Here is a 17815-nt window from a genome sequence, read left to right on the forward strand (position 1 = left end):
GTGCCAGTTAGGTCTAAAAAGCTAGGAATACTGTTTGCTTTTCTTTCCTGTTTGCAGATCTGTCTTCTGTTACTGTTACTTTTTTAGGTTATAGCTTAAGACTCTGCAGTAAGATTGTCAAAGGAACTTGTAAGAGGCACGTGCTGAGATTTGTCTCTGAATTCAGTTTTACTGATCAATAAACTGTTTTGGATTTAGCATCTAAATGTCATCCTACCCAGCTTCCCTCTCTTACCATATAACTTGCGTTTCAGCAAGCTGATCCATCCTGCAGTATAAACCTTGTGATTTGTTGTTTAACATGGTATAAAAAAAACACATTTTGGGGAAAAAAAAAAGAGAGAATCCCATCATCAAGCCACAGTCTAAATCAGTGTTTTGTCCAGATTCCTTTGGCTGACAATTCCTGATTTGAAACTAAATTTTAATGAATTAAAGAATTCAGTATTTAGACAAATATGGTTTGGCTATTGCAGAATTACAGAATCTTTGATATTGGAAGGAACTTCTGGAGGAACCTCTTGTCCAACTTCCATACTTACATGTAGATCAGGTTGCCCAGGACCATGTCCAAGTGGCTTAAAGACTATAAATAATAAGAATATAAACAGTTAATCCTCATCTCTCAAGTATTTTTAAAACTAATTTTGTATTAAGAAAAAAAAAAAAAAGCTTATATGTCTTAAGAAGGTATTTCCAAAGTTGAAATTTTGCGCATAATTTAGAACAGGTTTTCTTTTAAGTAACATTTTCTAACTGTATAAATATATGCATGATGATGTGTGGTGTCATAGTGTAACTTACAAGTCTAGATAAATTCCTTCTGGACTATTATTAGAAAAATTATGCTACAAAAAAAGGAAAAAAAAAGAAAATTAAAAAAATTAAGAAAATTATGGTACGTATTTATTGATAACAGCAACTTATCCTGAGTTTTTGGTAGTGTGGGTGTGTATGTATGAGTCTATTAAGATCATATGTTATTATCACATACACACACACATGCATTAGTGTAATTTTTTGAGTTCACATATGTATTCATACACAGAAAATGAAAAATGACAGAATTTGACTTTGCTGGTTTAGTAATAACATAATGATCACCTTATCAAAGGAAAAAGTCAGTGGCTCTTCATTGAATTTGTTCTTAGGTACATACAGGTAACCCATTGATTTAAAGACTGCATAGATACAGAAGACACGTGGCCCCATGCTAACTTCTATGAATGTGTATATGTGTTCTTCAACTTTTTTTTTTTTCCTATTCAGTCTTTTTTTCTTTTTTTTTCTTCTGGAAGCAAGTATGAGCTGTCAATAAGCATCACTTTTTCTGGCTCAGTGTGAGAAGCATGACATTGAAAAATACCTCAGTCAAACGCATGCTAAATAAAGAAAGAATGTGAAATTAATGTGTGCTTGTGTTGTTGCTATTTTGTGATACTTACTGCTGAAAGCATCAGTTTTACACTGGAATTAATGTTAACATGTTTAATATTTTGGGTGAAACAAACATCTGTTATGTTTTACCTATTTCTTGCATGAAACGTCATTAGTATTGTTGAGACATCTGTTAAATTAAACTTCTGTTTTTATTTAGGTTTATGAGTTAGATGGCATCCCCTTGATCCTGGACAACTGCAGCATTGATGACAACAATCCTTGTATCCTTTACAAAAGAATGTTAATTATTGAATATGACTCATAGGAAAAGGTGTGGAAGTTTAATGTATTTATGCCAGCATTGCTTTCACTCGGCACCCAAGTCTAACTGGCCTCACTAGTTTCTGTTGTATTTAAAGGCTTGGTTAAGAAATGAGCAAACTCATAAATATGCTTTCATAAACTGGATTCTAAGGTAATTTGAACTGTTGTTCCATTCTTTTTCCTAAAGTAATGAATATTACTAGTTTACATATGTCAGTTCAGAGAGCTAAATGTAAGAATAATCTGACTGAAGACTATGGTTTGGTCATTGTAACAGACCTTAGAGCTTTTGCTTCAACTGAAATCTGTTCAGTAGGCTGAAATAAGTGCCCCATCAATTCTATACACTTACTAAATCTGATTGGAGAACTTAGTATAGAGACAAGCCTAGTAAGCTGGAATGATAATATGTATAATTGAGAGAATTAGTGATGCAGATGACTGAAATGTTGGGGAGATTTTAATATAAATGACATTGTGCTTCATATTTGGGATTTTATTTTCCCTGGTGTTTAAGAGCAGAGACTTTCCAAGATAGATTACTATTAGAGGGAAATAATATTATTGAAGATAAAACAGTTGTTAAGCAGACTTACCCATCTCTTCATTAACTGCATAGTAATCCTGCTGGTATATTCTAACAGGTGAGCTCTTTTTTTCTGGCATCTAATCATGAGCTTTTTGTAAGTTTCTGTTAAGTGCATCTGGAAATCAAATGCCTTTCCTGTCTAGAGTAATGTCTGCTTTCTTGTACTAAACACATGGAACATGTTTTTAAATTAATTTGTCAGGAAAAGCTCACTTTTTAACAAGTAGCATAAAAAAAACAAAGTTGTGAAAGAGTATTCTCAAAATTGTGTGTTGTAGAACATTATCTACATTATAAATACATATCTCGAATGAAACAGTGTAGGGACAGATGACAGCAAAATATTACAAGATGAGTGGAGGAGCAATGGGTGTTAAGTGTCCTCTGAGCCCTTCACTTTACTGGTTTATATGCAGGGTTTTTAAATTCATCACTATTCCTGTATTTGGAAACCTGACAGTGTGTCTCTTGACAGGGCACCAAGTACCAGAGTTGTACTTCTGTGATCTGGTAAGGAGTACTGCTGGATACAGTTGGAAGGGGAGGGAAAGTTGCATTTTCCTAAGCAGAACAGCAGCCCTGAGGAAACTGTAGGGAGTTTTGGTTCCAAGTTACTCTTCCTTTGCTGGAAAACATGGCTGTGCAACAACTTCTAAAATTTCTTTCTAGGATCAGTCATTCATTTTAGCTGTTAGTAAAAGAGGATAAAGTTTGAAGCCTTCTAAGGGTAGAGTTGTAATTTATGGTCTTGAATCAAATGAAAATAAAATACCATGGGAGACTTTACTGCATTTTGAGCAACATGGAACTTCTTACACCTTTTGATACAGGCTGACATTTTATGGTTGTGCTATAAACTTCTTGCCAGAGCGTAAGACATTGTTTATTTGGTTTTTAAAGATATAATTAGACCTCAGTATGAGCTTTCACCAGATATGTGAAAAAGTCAAGTCGAACTTGGGCAGAGGGGAGACTATCCTAGTGTGATGAAGTTTGCTGTGTCAGCTTTTGGAGCGCAGCTTCTGGCTGCTACTCTCTTTTTTGGTTTGACCTTGAGCTATTCTGGCTGCTCCTGTGCTTCATGAAGTTAATGCTCCCCTGCTTCTCTCCTGCCGCTGATGTTGCTCATCTGCTGCATTCCCAGCATGTCTTATGCAGAAAGCAAAATAGGAGTTTGCAATTTATATCTGTCTACTTTCACCTGCTTTGCAGCATATTGTGCTACTTCTAGACGCCACAATCCAAGTTTGCAATAGCATGTAGGTACCTGGCTCCATTGTGTAACATTCCTTTGAAGAGATTCAACTGTTTCTCTCCTCCTTCTGTGCACATGGTCCTGTCTGCAACAAATCCATTTTGTGTTGCTTGTAAACCAGAGCAGTGCTCTTACTATGATTTGAAAGCCTACTGGCTTAAAATTGCTGCATTCTAAAATAGCCTGCATTGTAACTTTGTGATCCAGAGTGAAATTGAAAGTCTCTTTCTGTTTTCAAGGAATATTAATTAAAAGGAAGTGTTTAGGCAGCTCTTGAGCTGGGTGTTAAAAGAGAGTTGCTGAAATTCAGACGTGGTCACTAAGCGATGCTGCATCTTACCAAGGTCATGTAGAAAGCTGTGAGGGAAAGCTTGGTGTAGCTCTTCAGCCATGGCTCCTTCAGGGAAGTCACGTCCAGAAACTTCTGTTTGCATTTTTGTTTCTAGTGCCTGTTTTTGTGGTTTCCGGCTGTGTTACTCATACTTCTCCTTGGATAAAGCTGTCTGGAAAAAGTTTAATCTGGATTCTTTTTATATAAGAACTTTGTAGATTTCTTAGTAGTCTTTATAGATGCACATTTTTGTTCAATCTTCATCTGTTTTGGAGACACTCAAGCTCCACAGCTAAGATGTCATTATGTTTTCTACTAGAAGCAATAGTCTTATTTTCTTCATTTTAATAATTAATTTTTGCTTCCAAATTACAAATACAAAATTTTCCAAAGAAATATCTAACTGTGGAAAAATGATAGGATTTTTTTTTCTGGACAGTAAAAAAAAACCCAATTTCCCTAAAGTATGCAATTTAGCAGCTGAAGCTGGGTTGCCATGTTAAATGTTAAAAGAGCTCTTTATTACCTTTGAAAGGAGAAATCCTTTGATAAATCTTTTTTATTTGTAGCGTATGGAAGCATACTGAAAGAGGAAATGGGTATGCTCTTATCCTAAAATAAATTCCTTTGTAAACCTGTCATTACCTTAAAATTGCATCCGTTGAGATCCTGAACTTTTCTGTAATGTGCATAGAAATATTACAAGGTTTATATCTTATGAGATAGCTAGCTGAAGTTCAATTGACATGTTTGCATTGCTTTAACTTTCTCAAGTTTGAATTCATCTTTCAGTGCCCAATTTAGGAGAACTGTTACCTTGTCTAATTGCATCTCAGACAGACTTGTATCTTTTACATTCATGCTAACAATTAGTATTTTTTCCTTCAGGATATTTCATGAGTAAAAGCAACAAAAAGACCCGCCCTCATTTGTAACAGACGTGAAGGTGATTATGGACACTTAAGAACAACTTTACTGTGCCTCTTGCAATTATTTGAATTTGTATTTTATATTGTCAGCTACTATAATTTCACATAGTTCCAAGTAAATTCAATGGAGAAATGCTGAAAGATGCCAGATTTTTAACTGTTAGCTATTAGGCTTTTAGCACAGGGGAAGAGGTAAGCAGAGTGAGACTAGGGAGATGCGGTTCATTACAGACCTTGGGGTATGAAGTGTTAAACTTCAGGGAAGTGTGAATGTCAGTTTAAATTTTTCTGTGGCCTTTAAATCTTTCCATCTTGTATTGGCTGTATCCTAATCATAACTGTGCTTCTGTATTCAAAAGAAAAAAGGGTGTTTCAAAACACAAGCGGACTTGTTTGCCATTAGATTAAGGAGAGGTTCTTTCATGAGATAAATTTTTGGTTTTGAAAATTCAGTTTCTTGTTCTGCTTCTGAAAAGATTGGAGTGTTGTGCTTTACTGACGTAACCTGCATTTAAAAACAAATAACCTGCCACATATTAGAGAGTGGATTGGAGATGCCTATCTGGGTAATACCAGTAAAAAATTTACTCCAGATCCTGCTTTTCAGGTTATTTGGGCTGAAAAGGTGTTCTAAATTAAAATATGTTCTATTTTGCTCTGTAAGCCACCGTCATCTTCATCTCTTACAGGCTCTAGCATCAGACAAGAGCCCTTGTTCTTGCCTTTTACCTCATCCTAAGCTTTTACTGCTCCTTCCAGCTTCATTTGTGATCTTTCACAAATTCCACTTGTTTAAGGCAAACATAAGGAAGACCAGACCATTCTAATAAAAAGACTGTTGACCCCAGTCAAACGAAAAAAGGTGCTTATGAAAGACTTTAAATAAACTAACCTGTTTATTATAGAAGACTTTTCAGTTTACCTTAAATTGTCCGGGTTTTCACTACTTGTTAACATTTACGCTCGTGAGTAATACAAAGGTGTGCCTTTTCCTTTTTTTTTTAATTTTATGGTTCTCCTTAAAAATATTTATTACTCTTTTAAGAAAAAAAATATTCTCTGAAGCACTGCAAGGAAATAGCTGTTAATTGGTGGTAAAACTTGGAAATCAGAAGCAAAATGTAGTTTTGAAGGTGGAATATTCTTGTTTTTTTCAGGGTGCTTGCTAATCTTACCCTTTGGAGATTCTTGCAGTAGGTCTATTGATAAATTGATTTTGTGAATGACTGAATTTAATTGGAATGACCTTATGTAAGTGTCCATGTTTTATTAACCCCTAATCAGGCACGTTTTTCTGTTAGAAAGTGCAGTCATGCATGAAGGAAAAAATATCCTGCTGTAGGGTGTGTATGTATGTGTGTACACACACATATATATGTTTGTACATATATGAGTAAATACCCAGCTGGCTATGTTTTAGGAGGAAGAATTCTAAGTATTTATGAAAGAAAAACATGTGGTTGCTGCGGATATCCATACAAAATGCAGAAAACATAACTTCATTTTCAGATACTCCTTCCCTAAGCTGCTTCTTATATTCAGTCTGAAGGTCATCTGAGAGGTAGATCAAAAATACTTTTGACTGCATGGCAGCAGCAAGTATAATTGTGGTTCATGAAACTTCTGGGTAAAGCTAGAAGAAATGAAGTTGCTATGGTCTACAAGAGTGGCAGTTTGGTTTTGTGAGATGCCAGCGAAGACTTTCAGGGGAGCTGACACACATTCTATTTCCAAGTTACAGAATGCAACCTGAAACAGGCCACATGCTGTAAAAAAGCCTCACAGCTGAATAGACGCCAGTAGAAAGCAAAAATAGGAGTGTAAGATGACTTTTTAGAGTAAACCATCATACAGTTGGGCATTTTCACGTAAATGTGGCTATCTCATGTATGTTGGCAAGAAAATACAGCATAATGTTACATCAGTAATGGTTGCCTTTCATTGGAAAGCTTGCTTTAGGCGCTGCCAATGCATTTAGTAGTTAGAGGTGACCCATTTGATTCTGTATTTTCATAAGCATACATAAAATCATGTTATTTCCATGGATATGGTCAGTGCAAAGGACCTAGTCTGCTGATGAAAACAATCATGACTTCGTCATGCCAAGTCAAGTTCTGCCCACTTGGAAGAAATTACTCTTTTCCTCATCCCATTGACAGTTGCTTTGTTGCACAGTTAAGTTTGAAGTGGGCTAAATGGAAGTGTATTCTTTGCTAGAGGGCTTCAATTTTGCATTATTGCAGGTTGCTGCTGCTGCAACCCTTATCCTTAGACAAAGCACTATTAGAATCTTATTTTCTGTAAACCAATACTGATTGTGTCACTATGACTTTAACAAAAAAATGTAGATGGTATGGTTTTAGTGACCCCACGGTGGTGGTCAGCAGTGAAAGAATGGGACTTAGCTCTGGTAAAGAGCAGAAATTTCTTGACCTGAAGTTTTAGGTTCATGGTGCTGAAGACAGCACAAAATATCAGCTGAGTGGAAGCCAACTGCCATAGATGGAACTAGGATGAAAACAGTGAAAAAAAAGGTCAAGCGGGAAGGAATCTCTGTACTGCCATTCTCCAGTTCAGACTAATTCAACTCCTATATGCTGCGAATTCTTCTTTAAACACAGAGTGGAGGAGTTCTGGTTTGTGGAATAAGCGCAAACCTTAGCTCCTTCTCTATGTCTTACAATAATACTCAGATGAACTGGTCAGACTAGAAGCTGGAAGTGGGACAAATGTTCATTCATTGAGCAAGAACAGGCTGAGAGGAGCTTATTTCTTTCACCTTATTCAGTGGACCAAATCCTACCCTGTTGCAGCAAGTTACTGTGAATTCTTCATAGCTGTATTTTTCTAGATACTAATGGAGCCTGGGGGTCTGCGTAGTTCTCAGGGGAATCCCTCAATATTGTATGATAAGGGTGGTGGTTTGGTTTTCTTTTGGCTGCAGTAGTGGACCAGTTTCCTAAGTGATTCCTAAGAGTCTTCAACCTTTTTATTATTTTTCATGGTGAAAGGGGAAAGACCCTATTCCCAAACCCTACTTTTGGTTTTAGTTGGGAAGGTCATCTGCCTATGAGTGCTTATTTGTGTCACTATGTGTCAGGGCATTTTTTACAGTCTTGAAACAAGCATTGCAAGTCACCAGTATTGTTGTTACAGTAGTGTTGTAGTCTGGATTCCATTCTAAGTGGAATTTTTCCGAACAGTATTGAATAAAGTGTCCTGAATGAGGTTATTTGAAGGGGGAGGATGTAGGTGCATGCACCCTGTTGAAAAGGATACAGGAGGCGTTTGTGTAACCTAATCTTACTTTAAATCCCTCTTGACACTGGCTTCATGTCTAAAGAGTTGGGATAATACAACTTCTGTGTCTTAACCCATTGTTTCTCTTTTCTGTGCATTGCACTCTTTGGAGCGGAACTTGGTTAAAGGTGAAGAACCAAGCAAAAAACCCAACCAACTTAAGCACAGTACTTGGTAGGTCTAAATTCTGACTCAAAGACTGCACTTCTGAAATGTTTATTGCAAGAAAATGTTTACTTTAGAATGAAAACAAAAATGTGAAGTTTTCCTGTGAGATGTTCTACGTCTACTAGCTGTATAACTAATCCACACTGTTCCCCAAAGTCAGATTTTGTCTTGTCAAACACAACATTCTCCTAATATGAAAAAGACTTAAGACCACAGAAAGAATGTAGTATGTAGGATAAGAAAAGATACTCTGAGAAATGAAAGCACTGCCCATTTTTTTTCCAGAAATGACCAAAGATTAAATTTTGTGTTTGGACATTTAACAAGTTTGTAATTCCTAAAGGTGTATTTCAGGTTGCTGATTCCATAGTTTCAGGATGCAATTTATTTGGTGCATCTGAAAGATGATTAAAACTCTGAAATTCAGAGTTCGGCACAAGGGGAAGTATTAATTTTCTTGAGGGTGTATGAAATACTAAAGCAGATTTGCAGAGATGTAAATATGAAGCTTGTTCCTTCAGTACCTCCCTTCTATCCAGCTCCAGTAATTGACAGCTGCCATCATTAAGAAACATGTAATGTGCAGGGTTCCTCTTCAACCTGGAGGAAGTTCAGCAGACCTATACAGAATGCAAGAAGGTTTTTTCAAATGTTACTTTATAATATTTCTAATCCCTTGAGAAGAGTAATCTCTGTAGGTACCAACTCATGCATGTAAAAGTGAGGAATTAAAGTTAATAACTCTGTTCCTAAACCAAATATTGTCACATTTGTCCTCTGGCCTGATCCTCTTGGTGGATTTAAATCCGCAACAGGCTTGAACTCTTGAAAGAAAGAGGATCTTTAGTTACCAGGAGCAGCAACAACAACAACAACAAAAAAAATATAGATAATCTTTCACTGCTTTTGTAGCTCAAACAGCTTGCTTGATTTTTCTGTAGACTTTCTTCTGAAAAATTCCCCTCTGGGCTGAGATGGAGAACCAGAAATTTGAGACCCAAAGATTTTTTTATTTTTTTTTTAAATAAAGCTAGGAGTGGTTCAAAAATATTGTTGAGAATGGAATGCCTCCTATGACTGCCTTATCATATTTCAGGCTGTCTGCTTGACATTGTTTCTTGCATGCCTCCAAAGAATATTCAGATGTCATATAGCCAACGTAATACCTTTATTCTGACATTATTCTGTAGCCATATTTTGGTCACTGTTATTCAAACAATTTGTAACATCAGCTGGTGAATGCATTGTCCTCTGCAGCTCCTTCCTGATCCTTAAATCATTTTCCCTCACTTCTCCAGTTTAGACTTCCTTCTTTCTCTTTCTGAAATTGTTTCCAAAATCTACCTTTCCTTCCTCACAAAGGATATATTTGCTGTCCATTCCATTGAACTTCCTTACTTGTTCTTGCCTCTTGGTGTTCTGAGATTTCTTCAAGGAGGTGCAACCATTTCCTGAAATTTTAGCAGGAAATTTGGCTAATGGCTTTTTTGCAAAACATGGGAGAAAAACCTTAGTTAGTTATGATTTAGTGGCATCTTTCAAAACACTCGTTTATTTAACCACTGTTATTTTTGGATGCCCTGGACATCATCTGGTGTCTATGACACTGGAACGGGAGTTTTGTTTACCTTCATTGTTTTGATTATTTGTCATAATGTGACATTTGAAATTACCAAAAGCAGCAGGAGTGAGAGTTAATACATAAGTTAATCAGAGACCCTGAATCAATAAAATATTCAAAACAATGTTGAAAGATAAGCTGATAGAGAGATCCTTGTTGAATCTGTATAACAGACGAATCTCTAGAGATTGCACGTAGTAAAAGAGCTTCTGTTGAAATTGTGAGCAAGCTTATCTTGTCATCTACCTTAGTATGATAATTTAGAATTAGCTTGACCACATCTCAGGTATTAACTAGGCTGGGTTTTTTAGTTTAGTGTCAAATTTTTGAAAGTTTTTTTTTCTACGACTGTAATTTCCATTTTAATGCATTTTAGGAAAGCTCTTGATTTCTATATGTATCCATATAAATGCACATTAATATATTCCTGCGTGTAGGTGGAGATTTTTTCTTTACATGTCCAAGGACATTTAAAATTACTATGGTCTGCCTGATATTTAATCAGTTTGTGAACACATTTCTGTCCCCCTATGCTTTAGTGTGTTACATCTCCATGTTTGTGATAGGTTTTAATAGTAATTTGATACATGAGTTTCAGCTTAATGGAATTTTACATTTTTTCTGTAAATGGGATAAGAAGATAAGCTGAAGGCATTTTTACAGGTAACAGCAGATGAAGCTTTTTCTTTTTTGATGTAACATCCTGCTAACTCACTGGTACCTCTACTAGATAACTAACAGATTTAGTTGTTGTGAATTGTTAAAGTGGAATTAGTGTAATAGAAGGAACTGCAAGAATAGAATATGATAACTGTGGAGCATTAGCTTAAGATTGATCAAGAGTGTGATCCTTTCTTTTGTAAAACCAGGTGATTTATAGTTACTCATAAATTATGGGTTTCTATTTAAAAAGTCATAATTTAAAAAGCAAATTGGCAGCCTAAGCAGCAAAAATAAATGTGTCATTAAGTTAGTATTACAAGTCTGAGTATAGGAAAAAGTAAAATAAACTAGAGGTTATGGGGTTTGTTGTTGTTGTTGTTGTTGTTGTTGTTAAGTTCTGTAAGTTTTGTCATAAGAGACCTATTAGAAATAGCCTGGCATAGCTAAACATGTACTATGGCTTTTGCAGCTTCAGAGTACTTGACCAAAATTTTGTGTTTAATACTAAGGTGTGTTGGCACTGTGCTTTTAAGTCCCACAGAGCATGAAAGGAGGCACATAGAATACGGCTTAAATGTTGTTTAGTTGGTAAGCATTAAAGAGTAATAGCAGTCTGGGTGTAAAATACTGTTCTGTGTTGTCTTTTGTGATCTGTTAACCTGGAAATACAAGTGATCTGGGGAGAAAAATCCCCACTTTGCTCTAGATAAGAAGTGTCTTACAACCTAAAATCTGAAGTGGCAAACAGCACTTTAATGAACATTGCATACCGCTTAGCTGGATATCCCTGAAGTATGTAGTTAAAAGCAGTCATGCCTCATGAATGAATGAGCCTCATAATTCGACTCTGGGTGTCAGAATTGGACAGTGCTGAAAGTGTGTTCTGAATAACATGGAGAGTTTGGATGCTACTTGTGGGAATATAGCTAGGAATGATAGGGCAACTGGATATTGTGAGCTGCTTTTTTTGTTTTGTTTTGTTTTCTTCATTTTTTCTGAATTCCTAGTAGCCAGAAGGTGCTCACAGCTGTGTTACACCTGTAATCAGCCATAGAGCAAATTTTGGCAGAGCTTGTTGCATAGCTCTGGTGCCTATTCTTCAAAAGGGATGCGGAAAAATACAAATGGAGGGAATAGGTACAAGATTTATGCAAAGCTTGGAGTATCTCCCTCAGTTTCTCTTTAGTTCATGCAAAAGTTGCTTTCTGAGTGCCTTGATTATGATCTGTGAATGTTGGGGTTTTGTTTGGTTTTGGGTTGGGTTTTTTTCTATAATGAAAACTAGTGTTTGGAAACAATTCTAAACAAATATAAACCAGAAATAGATCACAGGCTACAATAAATGAGATATTTGCCCAGTTGAACAATTTATTTAGGGGCACAGTATAATCTCCCAGTCACCATAGTACATCTTTCTGAAAAAGGCATGGAAATATCTTGTACATGAAACAGAACTGACAGGCTTGATTTCAGGGGTGACTGACCAGTGTCAACTGTGTTCTGTGCAGAAGTGTTGCACAAAAGAGGTTTAATCATCTGTCCTGGTCTTGAAGTGTATTTGTGGGCCATTGATCCTTAAGTGAGTGAATTTTCACTTAAAGTCACACATGCAATATGACATGCCCGTCAGTTGATTATAGAGAAGATACCACTCCCATTTTAAGAAAACCTGTGTCCCAAATGGCACACTTTAAGAAATGGATTCATCATGACAGGAGATGGGTAGGACGTTCCAAGACTCATACAAGTACAGGTAGTCGGAAGGATGGTGTTTGTCTGCTAGCAAAAGAGATAGCTACTGCTGTGGGAGGTTAGTGAAGGCTTGGGAAAAAAAAAACCAAACAGTAATGTGCAGTTATTTTCTGCTATGAGTGTTTCCTAATTCGTGTTGGCTGTGAATTAAGGAGAATGTTGCCTTAGTACTGAAACTAATTTAATTACTTTAAACTGAGTAGTTTTGCATATTTGTCTGTTCTGAGATAGTATCTTTTGAGATCTTTCTCTAGCAAATCGATGTTCTTCTACAGAGTGGAATTCGAGCTGCAAATCCCTGTTCAGGTTTTGGGGGATAGGCTTTCTCTCTTTACCAGAATATTTTCCTGAAGCAGATTTTATGGGGAGTGCTTGCAGTAAGCATCATCAGCACACCCTGGCCTTCCTGTCCTAGATAAGGGGCAGGAAAGGTCTGGCTGCAGGCATCTGATTTCATGCATGTCCAGTGAAGCTTTGCTGCCACGTAGTGGTAAAGATGGAAGCTTGTTTGGCGGTGGATGGTCCAACCGTCTTTCTGATCCCTAGGACCAGGTGAGAGTTACCTGTAGTAGACATGAACCTCTGCTTTGGGTTCCCCAGTGTTAGAAATCTTACCTCTAGAAAGTGTGATCAGTAATAAATGCCTCCTTCAGCATCCAGTGGTGCCTCTCCACCTGGGAGGCTTCTAGGTCAGATGACTTGCATTCTCTATGCTCTGCAAGAGCTAGGTCAGTCTGGAAAAGAGAAGACATTCCTGGATGATACAGCACTGCCTGTTTCTAGCTTTAAAATCCAGAATAAGGTGACTGCAATTGTAAGTGATACTAACTGCTATGGAATAAATAAAAATAAAGGCAACTGAAATATTTTAGGCATTTTTATTCTACCTTCCAGGCAGAGTCTTTTAATTTGCTGTGCACTGAATTCCTGAGGTTTTCTCATGCTCATAATTTAATATTGGGTATAAATAGAGTCCAAAGTATTAATTGTAAAAATACTAATTAAATTCTTTAAGTAAATCAATTAAGATAAAATCTTTAATTCTTTATATTTTCTGTGATTACTTTTTTGGGTTAATGTCTTGGGCACAAGTAAATGTTATTTAAAAAAATGTGAAGAAGTTGTAAGGAATTTCTATCATCTTATACAGCTGCTTGGACTTCATAAAACTACTAAAAGCTCCAACATGAAGAAACTTGTAACTTTGGTAGCAATTTGGCTGACTCGGAGGGACAAAGCTTCTGACTGTCTAATACGTGTGGTCAGTCAGAGCACATTGACCCAAACTGTGATTAACAGTTTTGGTAGCTGTCTAGAGACCTCTTTTAATGGTGAGAAGAATTATCTTCAAGTTGCTGTGAAACAAAAGTACTTGAAAAGACTGAAAGAATTGATGGGGAAATGCTTTATGTCTTTTCAGTGTGGTCCAGTCAAGTCTGTAAGTGAAAGTGATTCTTCTAACGTGTCACTTCAGTATTTCATTTGTGTCTACAGAAGTTTTAGTGATAATTGGATTACATGTTGAAGACCAGGAAGAAATATAATTAGCTAGAATAGCATTTTCATCATCTCTGGTTTTCAGCCCTGCAGACCTGTTCCAGAAAAGCTCTTGGAGAAGTTGGGTGGCTTTCACTGTTGCATAAACAGCCCATTTGACTGGGGTTCCAATTCTTGTGGGTTGTCCATCTTTATAAGATTTTGTACCTTTTCCTATATTTGTTTAAAATGTACTTAATGTTTACATAGTCAAAAATCTGATTTAAATAAGGTAATGGAATTGAGCAAAGAATATCCTCTTTTTCTCATTAGGTCAAATGATTCTTAAGGAAGAAAGTTTCCTAAGTAATCATTTAATTATTGAAAATTAACTGTAATGCAGGAAATGGTCTAACTAAAAAGAAAATAATTATCTACATCATGTAAGGAATCAAACTCTCCACCAAAGATGTTATATTTAGAAATTCTTTAGTATTAATAACCATTAAGGGGACTTAAGAAAATATATATATTTCATTCTCCTTGTCACCACTCTTCAGTATCCTATATTAATGATAATGCTTAACATTTGAACATTTTTTTAAGCAACATACTTTCCAGGTTACTTATGCATTGCTGCATTTCTACCTTTCATCCATAGAATCAAAATTGTTTTATAGAACAATTCATAAGAGACCTGGTGGCTGCAATAGCCAATGGCCAATAGCATTTAGTCCAAATTGGACCTCCCAATATGAGAATAAAAAGCTGGAATGCTCTCCTTGGGAAATAGTTTGTAAGTCCTCCTCTCCAGTAATGCATCACAATAGGATATTGGTTAGAGATTCCTGACAGTATGCGATTGTATTTTCACACACCATTAAACTTAGAACACAGTCACTCTGCTGTTGCAAGCACTAACTCTAGGAACCTCTTGTAGCAGAATCCATACAAAGAAAAATGAGAGAATTGTTAAAACTTCCCTTAGCAGTCGGTGGCAGAATTTCCACAGGATTTAGTGGCATATTTTATTTTCATGGCTTATGTAGGTGCCAGTAAAATATTTCATCCTTTAGGGCAGATTGGTAGCACATTTTCCCTGCCTCTCTTCTTTTCTCCCTGTATTCCCTCCCCCCCCCCCCCCCCCCCCCGCCCCCCTACAATTAAAGTTACAACCCACAAGAGTTTAGATGATAAATTTTAAATCACTGTATGTAGATCTTTACATCAGTGTGGAACACAGGGCAAGTTGATTCAGTTTTGTTATTGTTTGTATAAGTCAAAGTAACACAGGAATCCCATAGCATACAGTACTGAAGCATTTTGAAAGAGTTGCTATAAACATGTGCAAGTATTTGCTTTCATTCCCTAAACACAGGTAGTCTGGTAATGAAGCTCCTGCAAAATAAAATGAATTTTCTTGTTTCTTTTATATGCCCTCTGCACTGTGACAGAAAGATTGTAATCTTTACTTGTCTATAATACTAATTAATTTGAGAGTGTAATACGTCCTGTTGGAAAGAATCTCGACAAGTCTGTGCAGTCAGATCTACTGTGCTTGCTGCATTTCTTTTATGCAGTTTCACAACAAACAGGATCATGCTCTTATTTGTAGTAACTATGGAAACTTTAGAAGCTCTCTTTCTAAAGCTGAGCATACAATAAAGTGCTTAAAGTGTTGGTAGGATTAGAGACTGTAGAATATTTTTAATTTTCTCTCTGTGTCTCTATCTTTGGAGAGGAGCAAGAGGGTAATGTGAATATTAGCTGGGGACTAGCTTTAATCTCTGCTGACACTTAAGTCTGTCTAGGTCTGCACACAGCCATCCAAAGGTCTTAGCCTCACACAGCATGCGAACAAGGGAAATCATGCATATTCATGACTGAATTTACAATGGAAAACCTACATACAGAAAAGAGTTTTTGAATGACTGAAAATGTTATTGAAACCATTTTGCAGCTTCAGCTACAGTAGTCAATAATGATAAATGCCATACTGATGATAGAGTTCATAAGATAATGGGGATGTCTTAGATATTATGTAAGCATGAATGGATATGATAATAGGAAAACATCATTTGCTGTGGGGTTTAGCAGTGGTTTTGTATTGAAGGACATAAAGATGATGGTAACAGGATTATTCCCAAGGCTAATACACACAAAAAATACTTTGAGTACTTCTTTTTTTTTTTCCTGTGTGGCACTTTGCGTGATTGAGAACTGTCACTCTTTGAAAATTCCTTTTATTTTTTTTAGGATTTTTTCTTTTATGCAAGTGCTGTATTTTATACAGAGCTGTATTTTAGGAACAGAACAAGAGAAGTCGCACCTCATTGCAGGAGCAGAGCCAGGGAGGGTGGTAGCGTGTTTCTCACAATCCACTGGGAGAACTTCATGTTACTTTTTGGCACTTGTGAAATGCCTGAAATCAGACCTCAGAAAGACCTGTTTAGGTATCAGCTTTGTTCCTCTGCATTCATCAGCTTGAGTATTTCACTATTCTGACATTTATTCTCACCATTGGAGGTGCTGAGTGAGATCCTGCTCATAAGCAGTCTTATTTCTTTGCTACTTTATTGTTGTTTTATGTACTTCAAATATAATCTTCAGTGGAAATACTTGGTTTATGTAACTTAAATGAAGGAGGTTTGCAGCATGTTTCCTGTCAAAATAGAAGAACTGTCAAAAAAAAAAAAAAGCCCTATAGTTCTTACTGCTTTGCCAGTTTTTTATTTTCCATTCTGAGCTTCTTGAATGTGAAAATAAATATAAACTGCTGTTAAAAGGCAGGGGGCTGTTTCACTGATTCATGCCAATGCAGGGTTGCTCCTTAACCATGTGTGTTTCCTGTGAAGTTTGTCCAAGCTACTCTTCATCTAAACTACACTCTCTGTTGAGGATTCCTTGTGTGCTTTTCATTTCAGTCTCTTCTCTATTCTCTTTCAGCACCTAAGCAGCACTGTGCTTAGGTATGCATTTTTTTAATTATTTTTTTTTTGTCTCCTGTGCACTCAGTTTACTGATTCCCCTCTCTTAAAATATAAGCTTGTGAAGGCAGGATCTGGTCTTACATTAAGAAAGCTGCTTCTGCTACTGGCTGTTGCTCACCTACATTGCTTCGTGCATCCCACAGCCCAGCATGGAAGACTGCCTCTGCTGAGAGTGTATAAGCCTAAGGGGTAGTTGGTGGTAGCAGTAAGATAGACACAGCTGTCAGTGCAGGGTGCACGAGAAAATGGCAAAACTGCTGCTGTAAGGATGTGCATGCAGTGGTACTAAATTGTCCAAATGCTGTCATGATAGATTGCATAAGAAAGGCCAGTTCCTGTATATTGTTTTGGCTGAAGTTCCCATCTTCCACCACTCAGGATTTTTCCCCTCCAGTCACCCCCTGGCAAATGCCAGTAAGAAGACAATCTTATCTCTGTGCTTAGACACTGTCCAACCCAAAAGACGTCAAGGAGATGAGTAAATTATGCATATTCTTCTACTGGATGTGAAACTACATGTAGTAAATAATTGGTGCCCTGCAGGCAAATCACTTTTGTGTGATTCAGAATGGCTTGCCTCCCATATGGGTAACTTGGGAAAGATTATATCGTAACATAGCTTTTCAGCTGCAGAACTGGGACTAACATCCCTGACACTTCATAAAATGAACACTGTAGTTCACTTGGAAGATGCCTGACTGATAATCCTGGGAATTTAAATCCTTTGTCTATGACCCTGACATGTGCTTCAGTCCTGGCCTCAAGGGACCACCGTAGAAGGTGAATGAGTTGCAGCTTGTGCCCATTTAATGGTGAGCAGGAGCTACCTGCTCGTGATCTTAGTGTCTCTTCTGTTGGTGAGTTTGTAAAGGCACCCAGGCACAAAGAAATTAGTTTTGATATCATCAGAAGTTAAATATTTTTAAGTGTCTCCCATGTTATTTGTGCTATTTTCAGTTGTTACCCTGTGCAAGAGGTATTTCTCTCTTTCTACATTTCTCCAGCTTTTACAGAGAAAATAATAGTTGTCTTTCTTG

General features: G+C 36.8%; 1 protein-coding gene across 5 annotated transcripts in view; it reads left to right on the forward strand.

The window, feature by feature from the left end:
* Positions 1–17815, forward strand: part of ATXN10 (ataxin 10) — a 112152-nt gene that overhangs the window by 82977 nt on the left and 11360 nt on the right. For all 5 annotated transcript variants that reach the window (XM_062634933.1, XM_062634932.1, XM_062634934.1 and 2 more), the window contains one exon: positions 1598–1661. In XM_062634933.1, the coding sequence (XP_062490917.1) occupies positions 1598–1661 (64 nt within the window). The remainder of the gene's footprint in view (positions 1–1597; positions 1662–17815) is intronic.

Source organism: Pezoporus occidentalis, unplaced genomic scaffold (assembly GCF_034315485.1).
Source record: "Pezoporus occidentalis ecotype Australia unplaced genomic scaffold, CSIRO_AGI_Poc_V1 ctg44, whole genome shotgun sequence".
NCBI classification, from domain to species: Eukaryota; Metazoa; Chordata; class Aves; order Psittaciformes; family Psittacidae; genus Pezoporus; species Pezoporus occidentalis.